General features: G+C 32.5%; 1 protein-coding gene and 1 long non-coding RNA gene across 2 annotated transcripts in view; one reads left to right on the forward strand and one right to left on the reverse strand.

Moving 5' to 3' along the window:
- Positions 1–12,497, reverse strand: part of LOC145940159 (spondin-1) — a 172,205-nt gene extending 159,708 nt beyond the window's left edge. The window contains exons 1-2 of the mRNA XM_083045098.1: positions 12,010–12,497; positions 4,917–5,152 (exon numbers count right to left, since the gene is read on the reverse strand). Coding sequence (XP_082901224.1) covers positions 4,917–5,151 — 235 coding nt within the window. The 5' untranslated portion in view covers position 5,152; positions 12,010–12,497. The remainder of the gene's footprint in view (positions 1–4,916; positions 5,153–12,009) is intronic.
- LOC145940217 (uncharacterized) overlaps positions 1–17,713 on the forward strand; it is a 198,723-nt gene extending 181,010 nt beyond the window's left edge. The window contains exons 7-9 of the long non-coding RNA XR_014425971.1: positions 14,931–15,019; positions 17,082–17,279; positions 17,626–17,713. This is a non-coding gene — a long non-coding RNA (uncharacterized LOC145940217). The remainder of the gene's footprint in view (positions 1–14,930; positions 15,020–17,081; positions 17,280–17,625) is intronic.
- The last annotated feature ends 5,089 nt before the right edge of the window (positions 17,714–22,802 follow it).

Raw genomic sequence — 22,802 nt, forward strand, 5'->3', positions numbered from 1 at the left:
TATATTTATTATTACTAATTCAAAAAACCATTACATACTAATTTTTATATAAAAAAAAAAAAAAAAAAAAAAAAGAATTATTTCACAGACTTTACGAAACCTCTGAAAACTGTATTAAATATAAGGAAAAGCGTAAAAAATGATGTTTTCAGCTTTATGATATAATTTTTTTCTGATAAACTCTCTTTAGGTTCGTATTTTTTTCATATTTTTTACTACAAGTCTTAAGCTTTATTTTGAGCTGTCGTAGCCATTTGTATCACATTTCAATTAAAAGTTATACCTCACGGAAAAATGTAAAAATGTCCGTTTTCGCATTTTTAGACTAGAATATCTCGAAAACCTGACGTGATGCGCAATTTTTACGGCCGGATTCGTAATTAGCGCTAAAATATCTACAAGAAAATATTTACGGAATCTGCAAACCTTTTTGTGTGTCGACCAGTGTTATTAGTGTAGCGATTATTTCATGTATAAAACTTTGTGAATAAAGAAATACTGCATATTTGATGCTCTGAAAGAAGATCACGATACATTTTCGCGTCAAATATTTCTTGCTAGTCTTCTTTTCTCTTTGATGTTTTAGCAAATGTCATTAACGATCACGGTATTATTAAACATATTAAGCGTAAAATTAAATTCGCGATTCTCATTTAAAGCATTTCACGTAGATTATGTTTTATGTTTTATCTGTCAGAAAATATTTCCCATTTCCGCACATCGCGCAAAGACGTTTACAAGATTTTCCTTGTTATTTGATATAATTCGTTCTACCTCTGAAGAAGATATTTGTTCGCCATTAGCGTAGTGTCTGCCGTGCATTAGCGACGCTATTATTATCGTGTTTGCTTTGCAGATACGCGCGGTAACAGCGTGTTCCTTTGTTCTTCGTGGATACGTGCAAGTTGCGAGAGGCTCGTAACCGAGTAAAATGCACATTTATTCCGACCTGGTTCAGTTATGGTAGTTTCAATGTGTTTATATTTGACTCCCGTTTTACTTAAAAGCTACTCTTCTTTAAATGTGCCACGTTTCTCGCGAAGATACAACGCGTTATTCCTTACTGTACGAAATGTACGTCAATGTTATTAATTATAAAGGGTGAATGTTATTAATTATACCTATCATAAAAGAAAGAACATCTATTTTATTGTATTAATTTTTCTCGTCAATTAGATATTGTTGTAATTTCGTTCTCAGAAATAAATAAACGTTACATTATAATTTCGTCAACGTTCATGTAATATCAATTAAAATATTTCCATCTATTTTTTTTATTCAAGAAATTTAATCTTTATACCTTAAAACATGAAAAAATATGATATATCGTGTATCATGTACAGATTCGATTGCGCGTAAAAAAAGTTATCGAAGAATAATTGCGCGTGTCTCTCCATTTAAATCTAGAATTCAAGAACAGTGACAAAGAGGATGGATCGAAGCGGAAGGAAAAAAATGTCGAGAAGAGGAAACAGCAGCGAAAAAGAGAGGAAAAAAGAAAAACTCGAATTAAATCGACCATATCCAGACCCATGAAAGGAAAACAACGGCGGTGCAACGACGGGCAACAGTTTTACGATTCGGACGCGAGGCTGAAGGAACGGCGGAAACGACGGAGGGTGTACATACGTACGACGAGGGGACGAAGGGATGCGAATTCCATTCCATTAGTCGGCCGTTAACGATCGAACGTGTTCGCTCGACTGTGTGTGCACGCAGGATATATCCAAGTAGAGGTTCTGCGGAATGCGGAGAGAAACCTACTACTATCCGTCCTCTGCCTCCGCCTCACCCCCGTCATGCCTCGTTCTTCCCGCGATTTCTCCCCGGAACGGCGTAAAGGATTTTCGATTACGTTTTGTCGCCGCTTTTGTTCCGCTCTGTTCGGTTTCGAGCCCACTTCACGTGGTCCACCCCCTTTCTTCTTTCGTATTGCGCGAGAAAACTCAATCCTCTCCTCTCCTCTCCGATTCTTTATCTAACCATCCCTCAATCCTTTTTCCGGGATAACCCTATGCATTTTTTTCGGTCTCTTGCGACGCTTTTTTTTCTTTTTACTTTTTATTATGGACAAAACTTCTTGTTTTATTCTCCAAGATAAATCGCAACATGGCTATTAAAACTTATGATTAAGATAAACTTTGACAAATTTTTTAATTGCAATCAAAATAAATACATTATAAAAGTATATTCGAAAAATTCAACACTATTAAACGAAGAAAGATAATCGCATAAAATTTTAATAAAAACGATAACTCTATTATATAAATATTGTGTGTATACGTGCATATTTCTCTCTATAATTAAATCAATATTATAAAAATATATATAATATTTATTTCAATCATTATCGAGTAAGTATTTTCCTTATTATCCAATTCATTTATGTGCAAAGATAGAATCGTCGTTACTTTTCAATCATATTCGAACGAAATATTTCAGAAAGTAATTTCGAATCACGAGCCACCACTACGAGAACGATTCGGCGAAAGAGGAAAACGCGGTCCTTATTCTCGTATAGTGCGCCGGTCGCGATCTCTCGCTGGAACCTGGAAATTGAATTTCGGCGGTGTACACGCGGCTTTCTAATTCGAATTTGAGGTTTCTCGCGGAACCTTCGCCCGTACATTCGGCAAAACGGCCGGATCAGGTCCAGGAGGAATTTATTCGACTTTACTACGTTGGAAAGGGGCGGCAGGTGCCGGGCGTTGTGGAAAGGAGAAGAGGAAGAGTGTAGTCGGCGAGCGAGAACGAAAGGTCGTGACCACAGACACCAAGCGAAAACGCGAAACTATGGAGACTAACTGGTGGAAGAGGGGTCGCGAGGGATTTACAGACCGACGAAAACTTACGACAGCTGCTCGTGCTTGTGTACAAGATATGTCTCCATTATAGGAGCGATTAAGATCAAAGATCTTTAATCGAGATTGCAATTCATAATATAGTCAAAAGTTATCATTAAATGTTCATTGTATGTCACGGTCTCGGTATAGAAAATTTTAAATAACAGTTATCACGAAAACTTATGTGTCAAAATATTGTTAAATATATTATATATATCACAGAAAAAAATTTCTCTTAGAATTTAATCTGAAAATCATGGTAATCGTGGGACAATGTGATATAGAAAGAATTTTATGAAAATTTCTCTGATTAATATTTATCACAATAAAAAATAATATCTATCACGATAAAATATAAAATGTTTGATTAATTTTACTATATAGTTAGTAAATTTTACTATATAGTTTAGTAAAATTAATCAAACATATTTTATATTTTATTGTTATAGATATTATTTTTATTGTGATAAAATTAATCAGAGAAATTCTCAAATTCTTTCCATACAATGTTATCCCACGATTACCATGATTTTCAGGGTAAATTCTAAGAGAAAATTCTGTGTATATTATATATATAATATATATAATATATACATATATATTAAACATATAATATATATATTGTATATACAGAGAGAATTTTCTCTTAGAATTTACCCTGAAAATCATAGTAATCGTGAGACAATATGGTATGGAAAGAATTTTATAAGAATTTCTCTGATTAATATTTATCACAATAAAAATAATAATATCTATCACAATAAAATATAAAATATGTTTGATTAATTTTACCATGCAGTTTAGTAAAATTAATCAAACATGTTTTATATTTTAGTGTGTAGATATTATTTTTATTGTGATAAATATTAATCAGAGAAATTCTCATAAAATTCTTTCCATATCATATTGTCCCACAATTACCATGATTTTCAAGGTAAATTCTAACAAATTCTCTCCGCGTACATATTATAAAAATATATATACTCTCTGTCATCACTTTGGAGGCATCCGTGCACGCGCGAAGACATTTCAAATTCATGTCAGACGACTGCGAACGCCAGTGGCGTCATGCAATAATTCCCAACTTCTCCAATTATCGTTTCATCCCCGCCTTTGCGCCTTTTAGGTCGAAAGACCGAGAAAGGAGGTCGGGAAGAAAATAAACCCGTAGAACAAGACACGGACTGACGTTGCCCGAAATTGTTCGGGAGAAATAAGTATTCGCCGTGATCGGAATCGCGCGGTACCTGCGGGGATTTGATCGAATTAAAGTTTCGGCGGTGACGCGCGTGAGACACCGTCGTCGAGAGAATCGATAAGCCGGCAGACAGCTCTCGCAAGAGAGAGATCTCGTTAATTAAGGCGACGCTGCTCTCTTGCGGATGATCGTGTTACTCGCGAATCGTGTAGATTCGAAATAATTTTAAAAATCTAGCTGATCTCATTGTCAGCTCTTTCACCTCAGCATTTTCGATAGATGAGATTCGAATCGTTCCAGGAACAATTTAATATAATTTTGCATGACGTCGCGTCTGATTAAAACCGTATTTGATATCCTATGTATGTAAAGAGCAAAGTATTTTCGACGTGCATATTTTACATTTCAATCTTCATGCGCGTCAGATCCAAATGATATATTAGCCTTTGAATTGAATATGATTACTGTAGAAAAATAGCTCTTAATATATAGAACTGTTTGTGATTCTCTTTTCGTATGTGCAAGTTATATCATTTAAATTATTTAAATTCATCCATCAAGTAACCCATTACTGCGGCATTTTATCCTAAATGGTACTCGTGCTTGTTTTTTCCTTTTTTGTTTTTAATTTGCATCAATGTGTAACATGCAAATTTTTTGACAGCATTTTCGAAGACAAATGAAATAATATATCTTCCAGTGACAAAAAAATAAAATAAAATAAAACAGAAAAATAAATATGAAAAATCGGATTGCTCGGAATAGCGTATACATATATACTGCGTCGAGTATCATTCTTAGGATTAAAGTTATGCCCTTGTTTCATGCACGACGAATCGATCGAACTCGATTGGATACTAACAACTAGGACTCACCGATCAGCTTGCCGAACTGCGCTGGAGGTTTCCACTCTGGATAATGTCGCGGGAATCGCGCCCTCGACCAGTAGGTCCTCAGGGTAACCTTGTAAAGCGCCAGCTTGTCCTGCTTGTCCTGCTTCTCTTGCCGGTCCTGGGCATACGATCCGCATTGTCCGTGGACGGAGAGGAATCGCGTGGCCAGCAAAAGCAGCAAGAGCACCGACCACCGGTGCCACGTGCCACGGGACATCCTGCGGTGACACATCCACATAAGTAAGGGGAAGGTAAAAAATAAAATCGCCGTCGTGCCTAGCGCTATTAGCCCGGCCACGACGTGCGGTATGCGACACGTGTTAACGTCCGCCGTATGTATGCACGCACGTGTTGCATACTTGGGTCGCTCGTTCCGAGATGCGACCACGCGATGGAATTCGACACACGTCACACCCGACAGTTTTCCAGGCATGTGTCTGTGTGTGTGTGTACGCGCGCCAACAAAATATTAAGAGAAACCGCGAAACTTCTAAAGTGCTCCGTATAAGGAAACGTCAAGGGAAGATAAAGCTGCGAAAGGACCTACTCCTAGATGCAGCTACTTCGGATAGTAATTTCTACCGTTGCTACATGATACCGTTGGGAAAATATAAAGCTTATCTCTTATCGGTGGAACTAAAATAAAATGAAGTGGAGTAACAATTCATCATGTCCTTGCGACTGCACAATCATCTGTTATAACCGTCGTTGAGAGAATACCTCGTCTCGAAAACTATAAGCGAAAAGCTATTTTCTGCTTTGTATAATCATGCGCTATCGAATAATCATAATGCAACAAAGATAATATATATAAATATATTATAAATAAAATATAAAGAATATATATATATCAAAAAAATATAGTTTTAATTACATTTTTAATTATTTAATTGTAATGTCTCTCTTTCACAAGAAATTTTTTGCGAAACGAAACTTCAGCATTTAATTAAATCGCAGCGCATATTTTACTTTCGTAGAATTTTAACATTTTATTCCTTTCTCAAAATTCTCGCCGAAGGGAAAAATTGATTCTATAAAAAATTCATCGAATAATTCATCACTAAAGAAGCGGACTTCTTGAGAGTCACTCGGTTTTGACTACGATAATTAATGACGTGATATTCTGAAGCGATGCGAGAGACCACGCATGATAATTTAGTATAGTACTTGAAAAGCGAGTGTGCATTGCTTGAGAATTATATTGTCAAGCAACTTCGCGATGATAACTCGGTTTCGTAAACAAGATTGATCCGAAGGCATGTCAGCGAAAGAGAGAAGACGGCGCGCTTTTCCCTGGCGTAACTACTGAATAATTCAGGGACCGCCGAGAGCTCAGTGGGGGTCGTCTTTGGGGTTCTTGGGATTCTTTTACATGGACGCAATCAAAAGGATAACGCGATATTACCGCGTGGACGAATAAAGTGCCGCGTAAAAGGCGATGTCGGTGGGTCCGCATCATTATTCCCCCGCTTTCCTTTCTCTACATTTCTATCCGTTATACGCGTAAGAACGTGCCGATTTTTTTTCTAAGTGAATCCATTACTCGAGGGAGAAAGAAGGGAACGAACGTTTCTCAATTATCATTTTATCCGCGGAAACGGTCGGGAAAAAATGTTCGCCATAAAGAGAGGGTACGTACCACGCTACTCGCGCTCTCGCATATATTATACTTCACGAGTTGCATAAAATTCGCTGTATTTTAAGACCCGCGTAAATCTATCGATCAAAGTTCTCGGAAGCTGTCCCTCTCGCCGGATGCGAGTGACGACACAATCGGCGTTGCACGGCTACGCGATCGTATCTCGCGGGCTTCGTGTTTACATATGCAGATTCGCGTACTCAAAATTCAAATCGCATCCGAATCGCTTCCGATCGGTCCCGACTTGGCCAACCACTCGTGTGTCGTCGAAATTTCACGGCGTTTTCGACCCGCTTTTTCCGGCTGACCACTCGACTTCAAGAAAAATCACGTCGCTGGAATCGTCCCAGTACTTGATTTCGGAATGATTGGCGACCTCATCATATAGCTACGTGATATTTAACCGAATATTTCTATCTCGTAAAATTCGTCAAGTGGCTAATATGTATTATTTCTATTGTATTATAAATATAATTTAATATTTATACAAATACAATAATTTATATATAATTTATATATTTATATATTAAAACATTTTTTGCATGAGTTTACACAAGGTTTTTCATAAAGAGATAAAAATGAAATATATTATAAAATGTACACAGAAAAAAGAATTAGCTACCATAGCTAAATTTTAGCTGTCTCTGTATTGCAACCTGAAATTTAGTTATCATGCCTAAATTTTAGCTATGGTAACTAATATTTTTTAGCTATAGTTTAACAGAAAATTCTATAGTTAAAAAATATTAGCTATCATAGCTAAAATTTAGGCATGATAACTAAATTTCATGTGTAATATAGGGCAACTAAATTTCATGTGTAATATAGGACAGCTTTAGCTATGGTAGCTAATTTTTTTTCCGTGTAGAGAAATGTGCTTGCTTTTGATAACAAAATTATGATTGATATTTTTCATCAAATTTTATATTGACTGATTTTAATTTCGAAATTAAACATAATTAGATCATTCGCGATAAAATTTATATAAACATTTCTGTATTATAAATATTTTGAGAAAGAGAGAGAGAAATGTACAAAAAATTGTATTAAAATTGTACAAAAAAATTATATGTATAATTGTACTAAAAATATTAATTACGGCGTTAAAACCTGGAAGCTCTATCAGTAAACACAAGTTTCAGCTTTTAAAATAAGCTTCCTGTATTTTGTCGCTAGCCTTTCTGATGAAAGGCTAAAATGTAAACCGAACAGTTAATGAAAAGCACACGAAAAATATTTATATCCTTTGCACGAAACTTTACCAACTTTGCCAATCCACCGTTAAACACTTCTTTACGCCCCGGTACAGTTAGGTAACTACAAAACTTTCCATGTTTCCGATTCAGTATTGATCACGACGCTGTACGATTGTAAGAAACCGAATCTGGAAGCGATACGATTCAATTTATTTGGTAATTCATCCACTATGTCTTTTAAATATTAATTTTTACTACTTGCCACATAATTATATATGTATGAGAAATTCATTTTACGTGTTATTATTATTACGTATTTTTAAAATGATTAAAAAATATACGCGCGTATCATAATTTTCTTTTCTTTTAATATCATTTGCATTTGATCTTTTACTTTTATTAAAGAAATTCTCGGTCCTCTAAGTTCGAAATAAAATAAATATAATTTGCGACGTATTATAAAATCATTGAAAAATCTACGGAAAATTATGCGAGGGAAAAAATTTTTAGATTAATTTCTCCCCTCAACACGAAATGAGAAAACTATCTACTCCGATATTTTATAATCTCTCTCACCTCTTGCAAAAAAAAAAAAAAAAGGAAAAAAAGACGCATATATGTTTTTCGCTCTATTTCTCTCTACGATATATCAACGTAGAAGTGGAGCAGTAATGTCCCAAGTTAAGTTTTTCCCCAGAAACTCAATTATTTTTACGCGAGAAAATATGTGGCAAACATCTCACAAGAGACCTCAATTCGCGGCTTGCGTCAGTACGCGTTGCGTAAAAATCCGTAATTATAGTACACTCTTGAGAGTCGGACCGAGGGGGATGCGGATCCAGAGTAGAGAGTTTCGCGGAATATTCTCGCGACCGACCGGGAAGGGAAGCAGAGGGAGGAAACATTATTTAACCGCGGTAAGTCGCCGCACTCTCGGAGTAACGACGGCGGTAGCTAGGTAACTGAAAACCCTTTTTTGCTTTACATTTCATTATGTTTCATTAGCGGGAGGGTAGGCGAAATAACTCGAGCGAGCTATGGTCCCTCTTCCTCCCTCCGTACTCGCTTTCGCGTCATATGGAGGATTCACGTCGTTCGTTTTTCAGCCCCGGTGACCTTATTCCGTCGTCATTGTCGGCGGAAAAGTAGGAGACGATGATAGGAGGGAAATGCGACGGCGCTGTGCAAACGATCGCGGATAACGTGGAGAACTTCAGACCCGGGGCTCGTGTTTTCCCGAGGTCGGGCGGTTGATTAATTTAATGGTCGCGGGAACTGATTCCTCTATCTTTCTCTCTTTCTCTCATCTCTATCTCTCGTCGGTCTATTAGCGCGATTCTCCGTCCCGGTGTCTTCGAACTTCGCCTTTCCGCGCTTTCCGGTAAGCAACAAGTAGTCGCAAATCTGATTATTTGTTGGCACGTAAATAACGAAAAGCCCGGGAATCTTGTCCGAGAGAAAGGGGTTTGCATGAATTTGGAAAACGATGCGTAACGTTTCCCCGATAAATCTTAATCGAGAAATAGATGGAAAAAAGATTATCTCTCTCCTAAGGCAAGACTCCTCGAGAAAAAATTTGAAAGTAAAATTAATTATTTATATTTCAAATTTCGATGCAATCACGATAACCTAGTTATTTTTATGAATATTTATATTGACCTATTTATATTCTCATTATTTTGTAAAAACCAATCAATTTTATTTTTCATAACTTTCGATGTAATCGCGATAACTTCGTTATTTTTATGTATATTTATAATGATCTATTATATTCCGATTATATTTCATAAAAACCAATCAATTTTATTTTCCGTAATTTTAACGAGTATCGCCGTAACATCAATATATAGCATAACGAATAATTAACTTCGGGAAATTAATACCCCCCATGCATTGAGGAATCTGAGACGAAACCCGGAGCTAGAGCTGGAGCGAGGTCGGATTCAGGATTCCAAATCGTAGTTAATGGAATCCCCCTCGCCAAAATCGGAGCTGTGCATCGCGTGAATACGTAATAGTTACTGCGTAATAATAACCTTAACTCGCCCGAATACATCTCGGGTTACACAACAGCGCGAAACTCTCGTCGGACACCAGATATCAAATGTCCATCCTCACCAGTTAATGAGCCATAAAATGGTATATCATAACGTACATTGAAAATCTATTCTCTTGCCAGCAAGTGTACATATTCAGAATACATAAAATAAAAATATATATCACACAGTTTCGTCTAATACACACACACACACACACACACAAAAGATTAAACATTTACTTACACTAAAAAAAAATTTGTTAACTTGACTAAACCTTTCAACTAAATTACTATTTTGTTAATTAAACATATATTAGTATTTAAGTCAAATATACGTTATGTTAGATTTAATACATTATATTTAATTAAAATATTTCTATACGTTCAATTGACAAAATATTTAGTTGAAAGGTTTAGTCAAGTTAACAAATTCTTTTTTCAGTGTAGAATTATAATAAAAAAATGATTAATCACACAGAAAGAATTTTCTCTTAAAATTTACCCTGAAAATCATGGTAATCGTGGGACAATATGGTATGGAAAGAATTTTATTAGAATTTCTCTGATTAATATTTATCACAATAAAAATAATATCTATGACAATAAAATATAAAACATGTTTGATCAATTTTACTAAACTGCATAGTAAAATTACTCAAACATGTTTTATATTTGAACGTGTAGATATTATTATGTTTATTGTGATAAATATTAATCAGAGAAATTCTCATAAAATTCTTTCCATACTATATTGTCCCTCGATTACCGCATGATTTTCAGGATAAATTCTAAGAGAAAATTCTCTCCGTGCACGAGTAAATATATTTACTATTTTCAGTTACAGAAAGAAACAAAGTTTTTTTAGATCGTTATATAAATCGAACAATCGTCTAAAATAAAGCGAAATAGGCGGCAGATATCAAATGTCATTACTATTATAATTTGCCATAAAACATGCCATGAGATATATTCAAAATCTTTACTTTTTTGTTATTAAGCACATGTTCGGAATAAATATAAAATAAAAAATAAAAACTTATATTTTACACAGTTTCTGTTTAAAATTAAATATTTATTTAGAATCATATACATATATATAATAAAAAAGATTGTTAATTATAAATAAATATATCCCACATTTTGAGTTGCAGAAAGAAACTAAATACATTTTTCATGATCGATATATAAATCAGATAACTATAATATGTAATAAAGCGAAAAATGCACAGTATCAAATATCATACATTATCAATTAGCGAACCAGAAAACGATGTACCATAATATATATGAAAAATCTATTCTTTTTTCGTTATGAAGCATACTCGAAATAAATAAAATAAAAAATGAAAATTTATATGACACGCGGCTTGCAACTAATTGTAAGATTAAATATTTACTTATAGAATCACAATTTAGAAAATGATAATTATAGGTGAATGTTTGCTATTTTTCGAGCGATAGAAAGAGAGACGGAACATTTACGATCGATATAGAAATCGGATAACGGAAAAAAGCGAAGTGCGCAATACTATCGACGAGCTGGATAGAGAACGGAAAAAAAAGTGCACGTTTCACGAAAATCGTTGGCGACTCATCGACGCGTGGATCTCAATTTCACGTAAAAAAGGGCGCCTCCAATCTTCTGTTTAGCTCGATGTTGAATTAGTAGCCGGTCAAAGGACTTGAGCTTATTATTCGCGAAAAAGAGAGAGTGGCACTCGCTTAAGTGTTTCCAAAAACAAATTACCTCTACCTGCGCAAATCATTTACACTTTCCACACGCAATCACTTACACCCGTGTATCAAAAATAATGTATTTATTTAAAAAAAAACTCGTAAATATCTGGAAAATATATTCAATGATATTCTCTCTGTGTAGTGTTTTCGAAAGCATTCTTTTATATAAAAGTGCTTTTTTGTACACTATAAAAATTGAAAAATATAGCTCGACAAAAGAGATGTGCTTTTTGTGTTTCAGTACGCGCGATTTTTGGTAATAAACATGGCGGTGCACGAAAAATACCGTTGCGATCAATTTCTCGAGTCACGTAAAAATCGCAATTAAATCCCTTGCAGATTGAATTAAAAACCGTGCGAGATAAAATATATGATATCGAATATCAAGTTCCACCGATATTCGACTTTTCGAAAGTGCGCCTTTAAAGAACATCGAGATAAAATCAAGAACTTGACCTGGCGTACCTTTCGACGATCCGTCACACCTTCGATTAACTCTCCTTTCCACCTTCCGTCTGCGATTCTTCTCAAATTCCGAGTTGGAGATACAAAACGAGATGGGCAAGAGTACTCGCGGAAAAACACTTTTCACACGTATATATATATATCACACAGCATCGCGGATCGGAAATCGTATTACGAATTCGCGGCGAGCGGGGAAAAAACGGCGAACAGGAAGGTTAGGTGACGAGACAAAGTTACTTCCCGTTCGTGGCCGACTTCACCGAACTTACGGTTAGATTTGCGTTTCTCTTTCGAGGAAGCGCCGCGACGACGACGACGGCGACGCTTCCACCGACACGCGCACGAATTTGGTCACGGACGATCCCGGGGAGAGGAGGTTCTCACGTTTCACACAACTACTTGGACTCGATAAGCGCGTCCGCACGGCGCGAAATCCCCCTTTTGCCGGGTGACGGACACCGACAGACACGATGCTCTTAATTCGAGGGTCGCCGCGGTACTGCACGGTACTGCGAGCAAGCGGCGCCGTGCTTGCGAAACCTCGCCTGATTGGCCGAGCGGCCAAGCCGCCGAAAGTCGCCGCAAGCTGCCGCGCCACCTCGCACGCCATTGGTCTATTTCAAAGTCACAGTTATTCTCGCGAGTTACTTCCGCGGTTTTTTTCCCATTTGCATAAGCAATTGTGTGTGTTTCGTTGTCGTACTGTCTTTTAAACACTTCTTCTTCACTTATTCGAGATGATCAGTTTCTCCTTGCACGAAGAATCGAGAGATATAATGCGCGTGAGTATATACATACTTGATTCTAAGTAAATTTCCATGGTTTTGATAAATGCGAAATGAAATTCTCACATATTCTTGCGCAAGACGCAAAAAAGGTTAGGGTGCAAATATATGTTCGTTATGCTCGTCTCTGTAAATAAATTTCCGTTTTGATAAATGCGAAATAAAACTCTCACATATTCTCCTTCATATATTCGAGATCAGTTTCTCCTTGCACGAAAAATCGAGAGATATAATGCGTGTGACATACACACTTGATTCTATATAAATTTCCATTGCTTTGATAAATGCGTAATGAAATTCTCACATATTGTTGCGAAGGACGAAAGAAGGGTTAGAAATTTTTAAGTATTTAAGCGCGCACGAATATTTCTCCAGCTAAAAAATCTATGTGGACTACTTTGTGTCTTTTTTTCTATCCTGAGACATTTTAGAATGTTATAGTACAATACATTTTTCTTATGCACAGAATGCAAATACGATTGATAGAAATTTTTTACGTATATGCATGAACAAAAATTTTGATTTATAATAATCAGCCTTTCTTGATGATTTACTTATTTTTCAAATTATATCTTTTATTCTTAATATACATATATATGTGCTTACTATATATTCTTATTATATAATTATTTATTATATAAAATAATTGAAATATTATATTTATTTATTAATTATTCATTATTATTTATTAATTATTAACTGTCTGAATTGACTTATTTGAATTATATATTTCAAATATTAATTATTATTAATATTAATTATATAATATTTATATATTAAATTGTGTTTTAATGTACATGTTTTAATTAATTAATTTAAATGTACATGTTTGTATTTTACATCATCTATTACTTCGTCGTTTACGCATCGTATCGATGATAATATTTTTTATTTAATATCTGTCTTTCTCTCTTTCTTTTTCTTTTTTTCATATACTGAAAATATAAATAAAAAATTTATTTGCAACAATTATTAAGCCCGACTAAATGATTTATAATTCACGATACATAAAATTCAAGATATAATTCTATTTATAAATTTTATATGCCATATATTCTAATATAAATTTTGTTAATGTATACATTAATTTTTCAAATGTTTTATACACGACATAAAATTAATAATAATTCTATTCCAGGTTTTCTCGCAAATTATAAATCATTTAAAGTAAAGTTGAAATATTAATTGAAATATTATTTATTTATTAATTATTAAGTGTCTGAAATATATATTTTATATTTGATTTTTTATATATTTTTTTTCTTTTTAATTATAATTAATATACTAGAACAACACAAGCGCGCTATTCCTCGATTTTATATAAAAAAGAATAATATTTTTATATAAAGTTTGTATATAATTTTTATATAATTTTATATAATTTTTATATAAATGTGATAATTTTATATAAAGCTTGTTTGTAAACTTGATTAATATTTTTGAGAAATCAGCAGTCAAAAAATATTAATTGAGTTTAAAGTACTATAACAGCTTATTTAAAACATATTATTATTTTATAATTTTTATTACATACTATTATTTTAAAATTTAATTAACAAATTAACGTTTTAATCAACTGATTTCTTCCAAAAAATATTAATAAAGCGTTAATTTGTTAATTAAATTTTTAAATAATAATAAGTTATAAAAATTAAAATAGTAATATGTTGTAAATAATATGTTATAATGCCTTATCTGCGATTAATATTTTTTGACAGAAATCAGCTGGTAACACAATGCGAATTGAGACAGCTAATCAGCATCGCGGAACAGCGACAACAATAACATTTTTTAGAAAAGGAATATGTTAATTATTTTTGAAATGAGAACGCAAAGATCACAATTGTCGTGCTTTATGTGTGTTGTATTATTATTATCTCCTGCAACGTGATTGTGACAAGTACTATGAGATTAAATGTGATTATTTCCTACAAATAATTAAAAATTATAAGTCCATACAATAATTAAATACTAATTGTTTCCTAAATTGAGAACTTATATCTTTTATTACCGATATAGCATTGTTGTGACAAATTGAGCGTGAATCGTGTGTCGCATGATTAATCGGGAGTATCGTGCAAAATAATACGAGTTTGTCGTATTCTGTTAATTAATGTGTGTGCAATTATATTTTAGCTAGTGAATGTCACGAAGGAGCAGCAAGAGACGAACAAGAAAAAAGGAAAAAGCTCGAAAGGACATCATGCGACAGTGGTGTAATTGCGGTGAATATATTTTATTTATTTATTTTATTACTTATTACTCTTTAAAATAATAATTCACTTTACATGATTGTATAAAATGAGAATATAAAATATACATTGTGTTTCGAAATATATATTTAAAATATTGTAATAAATGTGTTTAGTCTAAAAACATCTCACAGGTTTTTTTTTTTTTTTTTTTTTTGAGAATCATATAATTTATGCATTTCGAGTCGTAAAAGTCAAATCGAAAAAATGATTGTGTGGTGCTTTTTCCCCTTTATAAAAAATGAAAGAGCAATAATCTATTTTAGCAAATTTGGTATCTACGCTGCAAAATATGTAAATTAAAAAATTTTTTTAAATTAGAAAGGAGTCTTACATAGTTCTGCACATACTTATGTACACTGGCGGATCCTGGAAGGGGGGGGTTAACCCCCCCTCTTGCAAATTAAAAGAAACAATTTTGCTGAATTTGTTTAAAAAATATAAATAAAGAAAAACAAACATTAAAGAGCTATTGACGTCAGAGGAGATCCGCTAGTGTATATATATAAGTATAAGATACACTGTAAATTATACTCATTACGCATTCAAGGAGTTAAGTGTAGATTAAGTCAGACATAGGACGAAATGATGAGATAATTTCATTGCACGAAAATAATTAGGTGAAATTCTTATATCTATATAATATATATTATCTATTATCTATCACACACATGATATATATCTATATAATATATATTATATAGATACAAAGAATTTCGCCTAATTATTTTCGTACAACAAAATTATCTCATCATTTCGTCCTATGTCTGACTTAATCTATGCTTAATTCCTTGAATGCGTAATGAGTATAATTTACAGTCTATCTTATACATACATATTGTATATATTATATAGATATAAAGAATTTTGCCTAATTATTTTCGTGCAACGAAATTATCTCATCATTTCGTCGTATGTCTGACTTAATCTACACTTAACTCCTTGAATGCGTAATGAGTATAATTTACAGTGTATCTTATACATACATATTGTATATATTACATATATATAAAGAATTTCGCCTAATTATTTTCGTGCATGAAATTATCTCATCATTTCATCCTATGTCTGACTTAATCTACACTTAACTCCTTGAATGCGTAATGAGTATAATTTACAGTGTATCTTATACTTTTATATATATATATAAATTATCTCATCATTTCGTCGTATGTCTGACTTAATCTATACTTAACTATATATATAAAAGTATAAGATACACTGTAAATTATACTCATTACGCATTCAAGGAGTTAAGTGTAGATTAAGTCAGACATACGACGAAATGATGAGATAATTTCGTTGCACGAAAATAATTAGGCGAAATTCTTTATATCTATATAATATATACAATATGTATGTATAAGATACACTGTAAATTATACTCATTACGCATTCAAGGAGTTAAGTGTAGATTAAGTCAGACATAGGACAAAAAGATGAGATAATTTCGTTGCATGAAAATAATTAGGCGAGAAATTCTTTATATCTATATAATATATATATATATATATATATACACTGGCGGATCCTGGGTTAAACCCCCCCCCCTTGCAAATAAAAAAAACAGTTTTGCTGAATTTGTTTAAAAAATATAAATAAAGAAGAACAAACATTAAAGAGCTATCGACGTCATTGATCCTGGAATAAAAGCTAATCATGAAACCAAAAATATTAAATAAAATAATTTTGCAAAAACCCCCCCCCCCCCCCATTATCGAAGTCAGGATCCGCTAGTGCTTATGTATGTATAATGATAAGTTGTCAATGCGTTTTTTAGAATTTTTATTTTTAAATGGAGGATAGTTCTATTAGAGAATTTTCCTAAATTTTAATAACATATTATTTCGTTATCTAAAGAGTTTTAATCATTAGAAGCAATATTTATTTTTTTTAAATATGATGTATGTTCGATAAATGATGTAATGATAGGTTGTGTGTTTGCGTCTTTAAAAATTTTTTTTTATATTTTAAGCGGAAGACTATTCTATTAATATAATAATTATAATTTAGATTTTATATTTATATGTTACAGACAGCGTAAAATTCGGAAGTGCTGTTAAAAATATCGCGCGTACAAGTGCGGGAGTGCCATTAAAAGTATCGCGCGTACGAGTGCGGGAGTGTCGTTAAAAGTATCGCGCGTGTTAGTCAACGGATTTTGACGACCCCGACACCTGAGAGGAGGAGGAGGTCTGGGAGAGGCATCGGGCACCAGCAGAGCAACCCCAAGGTGAGTATCGTTATTTGCATATTAATTATTATATAAATCATATTAATTCAGTTCATTTATTTGAATAATTAAAACAAGAAAAATTTATAAATATTATAAGTTATAAATATTATATAAATTTTCACAAGAGAGATATTATTAAATATTTATATGAATTCTATAAAAAGTTTCTACTTAAAACATTGTCTTTTTTTAAATTTATAAAATTATTATATTTTTATATATAGTTTATTTTTGTTATGCATCAAATATAAAGTTCGGCGGGTCCAATAATAATTTTTTAATATAGAAATAATAATTATTTTGAATGCTATTATAATTTAGATTTTATATTTGTATGTTACAGACAACGTAGCTTGGAACATCAACTACTTCGCTGTTGTGCATAGGTGTCAGTGAGTGAGATAAACTTTTATTTAATTTTAAGGTAACGGATTTATAGATCGTAGATTGCAGATTGTAGATTGTAGATTGTAGATTGTAGATTATAGATTGTAGACAAATTCGTTGCCTTATGGATGGACTAGAATGAATTAGGTCAAATTTCTTTAGGTTGAACTTTTGATAGATGCCTTTTAATATCCATAATTGAAGCATATTACAACATACAAGTATAAATTAAAGAAAGATATAAAAAATTTCAATTCAAATTTCACTTATTTATTCCATTTAAAGAACGTGCTTGTAATTTTATTAATTGTACATAGTAACAACTGCGTTATATATAAAAATAACTTATTCTTTTAACAAATGTTGACTATCCTAATTTTTTGTAGTCTATCCATCTATGTAGTGTGATACATGAAAATACTTTACTTTGATTGATGTAAATCCAAGTTATCGATTAAATAATGTAATATATAATATAAATGTTTTTAATGAATTTTATTTTATTGTAAATTTATTATAAATTTTGTTATAAGTAATAATATTATATATTATTATATTATTATTAGAAAAATATCAATGAAATTATTTTGATCGATGACTCGGCGTTATGTTAAAGCAAAATTAAATTCAACGATGTATGACAAACGATCGTGATTTCTTACGATCGTATTCGAGCGTAAAATTACGCTCATGCATTGGCGATGATAATTAGCAGGAAATGGAAGGAATTTCTCTCCTTCATTGAGATCTCCGATAGAGATCAAAGTTACATCTTTGACTAGATGTATAGCCAGAATGATTGTGGCCAATAAAGGTAGGTCCACTGGCCTAAAAAATAATCGATTTAATCGTATAAATAACGCTATTGTAAAATACGGGTAAATAACGTAAATATATTCGATCTCAGATAATATTTTATATTTAACGTTAAAATGCATAGATAAAAATATGTGTACGCATACAATTCTTCGATTGTGTATGTGTGTGTGCATTACCTAGTAAAATGTCTGTTTTTACATTGGCCTGGTCTTTTATGCTTACATATTAGTAAAGTCGTAAAAAGGTACGGAATACTTTCCGCGGGAAACTAACGCTATTTTCTATACTTTATTCGGAGCCAGAGATGGATACACAAATAACCATCCATATTGTCGGACGTACATCTGTGAATAAAGTTTTTTTCCAAAGGAGAGTAGCGAAAAAGTTTCAACAGAGAAAGAACGATTGATTTGCGAACTTGCGAGTAAACTCGGCATTTTTTGCTATCGACGGAATTTTACAGTCATGAATTATTAAATCGTCAATGAATAAAATGTTTCTAAATGTCTTGTGTCATGCTTTGCAAGAGTACGTCAAGTTTTATTTCGTCAATTGGTATAAGACACTCTCAATTTTTATTCTCATCGAGTGACATCATCTTTATTCCCGCAGTCTGCTGAAATTCTTTCTTTTTGTCGGAATTAACGTTAATACTTTTATTGGCACAGAATGAAAAAAAGAAAGAAGTATTGTTGTGACGATGTTAAAAACGTCTTTATTCAAATATAAATCTTTTAAAGTAACATAAACAACTTTGAATAATATTTGACTTCTCATATTTAATCTCTTCAAAATAATATGAAATATATAAATTTTTTCCGATACAACATTTATTTTACTGCTTTACTCTTTTAATCATAACGAGTATTTTTCTAAAGATTATTGAAATATTTATATTGTATATACCGTCGTTCTCCACGTATGGTATCGTTATACATGCCGTTGTTACACACACAGCGCAAGGCAAGGATGTCTATCGAATGAAATACATTTCCCCGAATCGTAAACAACCGATTTTCATTCAAAAACTATTTTCCCATGCGCGATTTCCGCATCTCGTTTTTCCGCACTCGTGCGAGATTCGCTGAGCTTTGCTTCACCGAACAAATGAATTCCGTTGCAAGCATCTCCACCTCAAACATGCGCATACAAGTTTGCCGTTTCTTTATTTACACTTACAGATGAGACCCTTTCTTTTTTTTATCGTACACATTCACCTAGTCTGAATTTAACGTAAAAGCAGATTAAGCAGTCTGCGCCATATTTTATTAATTGTATATAATTTGAAATAATTTTATTTTGTTTGTAATTAAATTTTCTCTTTCAAAGTTATAGTGCATATTAACAACAACTTCACAAATTAATTTTAAAAATATAACTTTGATAATTTTACAAATATTCTAAATCTACTTATATTAATTGTCTTCAATAATTTTTCTTTTATTTGTAATTACATTTTCCATAAATTGCAGATATACTATAACTTTTATATTAACTTTTAAATAGTTTAAATGAAGGGAGAATTAATATAATCGCAAACAATTTTAGATAACAATGCAAACGGATTAGCGATATGTTGTTTGAAGTTGGTAAATTTTTTTGTAACTGCAAATATATTATAACTTTTAAACGATGAAATGAGAGGCAAATCATTATAAATAATTATAAATTAAGATATAGCGATTTTTTTATCTTAATCGGATGATAGCCATTTCTTTGAAATGGTATATTTGTCTTTGACTATAAACAAAATTATTATTATTATAACTACAAATAGATCATTTTCTGTGCTGAAAGTACGTTTATTAAAATCATGCCAAATTAATATAGGTGAATGCTTCTATTATTGTATTTATAGGTATATGACTTTTAGAATTTAACAAGTTTGTATTTATCGGGGAGAAGTATAATATTTGACATAGATATTTTTACCAATCGTTTGATCGCGGTCCTTAATATTCCTCGTTACGAATAATAATGCCGCGGCAACACGAGTATGTAAGGAGGCAGCGAATGCAATTTACGGTAAGGCGCGCGCCGCATATCAAGGGAACGCCCGACTTATGAGAGGGGAACTAATTGTTAATTATGTCTGCCGGTAGATACATACACTGTTAGGGTATGTGGAAGGAATGGGGGGATGAAAAGGGAATTCTCCAACACACGATGATCTAGACGCATGAAGAAGACACGCACATCCAACACATACACAAACAAATACAAATACATACATATATACAAACACAAACACACGCGTCGTCGCCATAAGCGAGGGAGCAAGGGTGACAAGATAGGAAGGGAAGAGCGCGAAATGGCTGGGAAGGAAGGCTCTAATTCGACAAAGCTTCGTCATTACGGCGCGTTTGTTCTTACCCCGTTGCTCTCGCTCCTTGGCGGACGAAGTGAGATGAGAATTGATGCCGCGGGACGAACAGCGAGAAACGACGAGCAGTTGGTGAGGAGACGGAAGGAAGCGTCGTTTAACGGAACGCCGCCGCAGTCGATGCAATCGTTTCCCGAGAGCCACTTAACCGAAATTATCCGATCCGACACGGAGGTGAGAGAAATCGCCGCGTCTGATCCTCCGGGCTTGATCGAAACCGTGAAACATGTAACATTGATCGCGATCGAGCTAGTTGAGAATCGATATATGGAGATTGGCATTAAAATTAGGATCGTTATCTTCGACAAGTTACAATAGCAATGTAATGACATTGATATATTAGTCGAAATATGCCCCGGAAAATTCATCCACTAGTATAGACAAATAAATGTGGAAAGCGAATATTATAAGGAGAATATTTTTATTAACGAAATTAATTAAATAAATATGCATATTAAAATTAATTTAGCGATTGATAATCTTATAATATAATTTTTACACAATACTATACAGTCTCTTAAACTGAATTGGTAAAAATAGTACTATTAAAGCGGTGGCACATCAAAGATAAATAAGTTTTTCATTTTCAGTGAAATCAGTCACAGTTTGCTCCTCCGTTTTGCTTCACTGATTATGACAATAAGATCTCATTGAATAGTCAATAATAATTGTATATATATGCAAGATGTAATTTTTAAAGCTTTTTCTATTTATTTTAAAATGCCATTTTTTTAATTAAAAAATTTTATTATTTAAAAATATATATACACACGCACTCATCAAGAATGAATATATAATTATAAAATTCTGAATTATATGCATATTATACTATTTTATTTTTAAGATGAGACAACAAAATGAACAAGACTCTTGATTGAAAAAGTCAGAAATTTCACAAAATATATTGTTATAAATTTATTTTATATATAATATTATAAGACTCATTTTAGAATATTATTGATGAAACAGCTGCTACCATTAACTGGTTCTTTCAATAAGATTTCACTAATTTACAGTGATATACACTTATAACTGAAAATATAATGATTATTATTTATCATAGTAATAAGATTGCATTTTAGTAATAATATACTGATTTCATTTAAGAGAGAACACTATCGCGTTTATTTATATTTCTAATTGATCTTAATTAGAGCATGAAAAAAGATTACGTGAAGGAATGCAATGGATCGTATGAATTTTAAAATAAAGCTTTCAATATAATAAGATTAATTAGTGATCATATTTCACCCTTTCGCGATGCCTAGATAAATACAATTATTTAATTTTTTATTTTGTTTATATCGGAAAATCATTACGTCGATCCATTTATTAAAAAGCTTTAATTATCGTACTCAATTTCACGAAAAAAATATCATTAAACTATCTTGAGTAGTAAAATAAATTATGGCACCTTCTGTACTAGTTAACGGCGACGGCAAATAACATCAGCATGTTTCATGCATGCTAAATTAATGGAACGAGGTTACCTCTTTTAAAAATTCCTTGTTAAATAACCGCTGAGATCTGACAATGTCGCAAGCATTTTATTTTTATAGTTGAAACTATTAAAGAACAGTTTTATCTAGGTGCTTGCAAAAATAGGCGCTATCTTTGTCACAAGCGACAATATCGATTACCAATACTCAGGATGATATGATACAATAATCAGGATGATACGATAGAAGCTTAATAGCACTAGTTTACTTTAATGCAATAAATGTGTTTACTAATTCACACACACACACATACACACACACACACACACACACACACACACACACACACACACATTAAGCTAATATTATTTAACAATGACACAAATTTGTCTTTTATAATTATTTTAACTTATTTATTCAATTTATCGTACTAAAAATATTTTAACTTTTACATTATTTAAATGGTAACTACTTTTTCAATGCCTCGTTGGA

Source organism: Prenolepis imparis, unplaced genomic scaffold (genome assembly GCF_030444845.1).
Source record: "Prenolepis imparis isolate NDT839.2.m4 unplaced genomic scaffold, iyPreImpa1.0 SCAF_1, whole genome shotgun sequence".
NCBI classification, from domain to species: domain Eukaryota; kingdom Metazoa; phylum Arthropoda; class Insecta; order Hymenoptera; family Formicidae; genus Prenolepis; species Prenolepis imparis.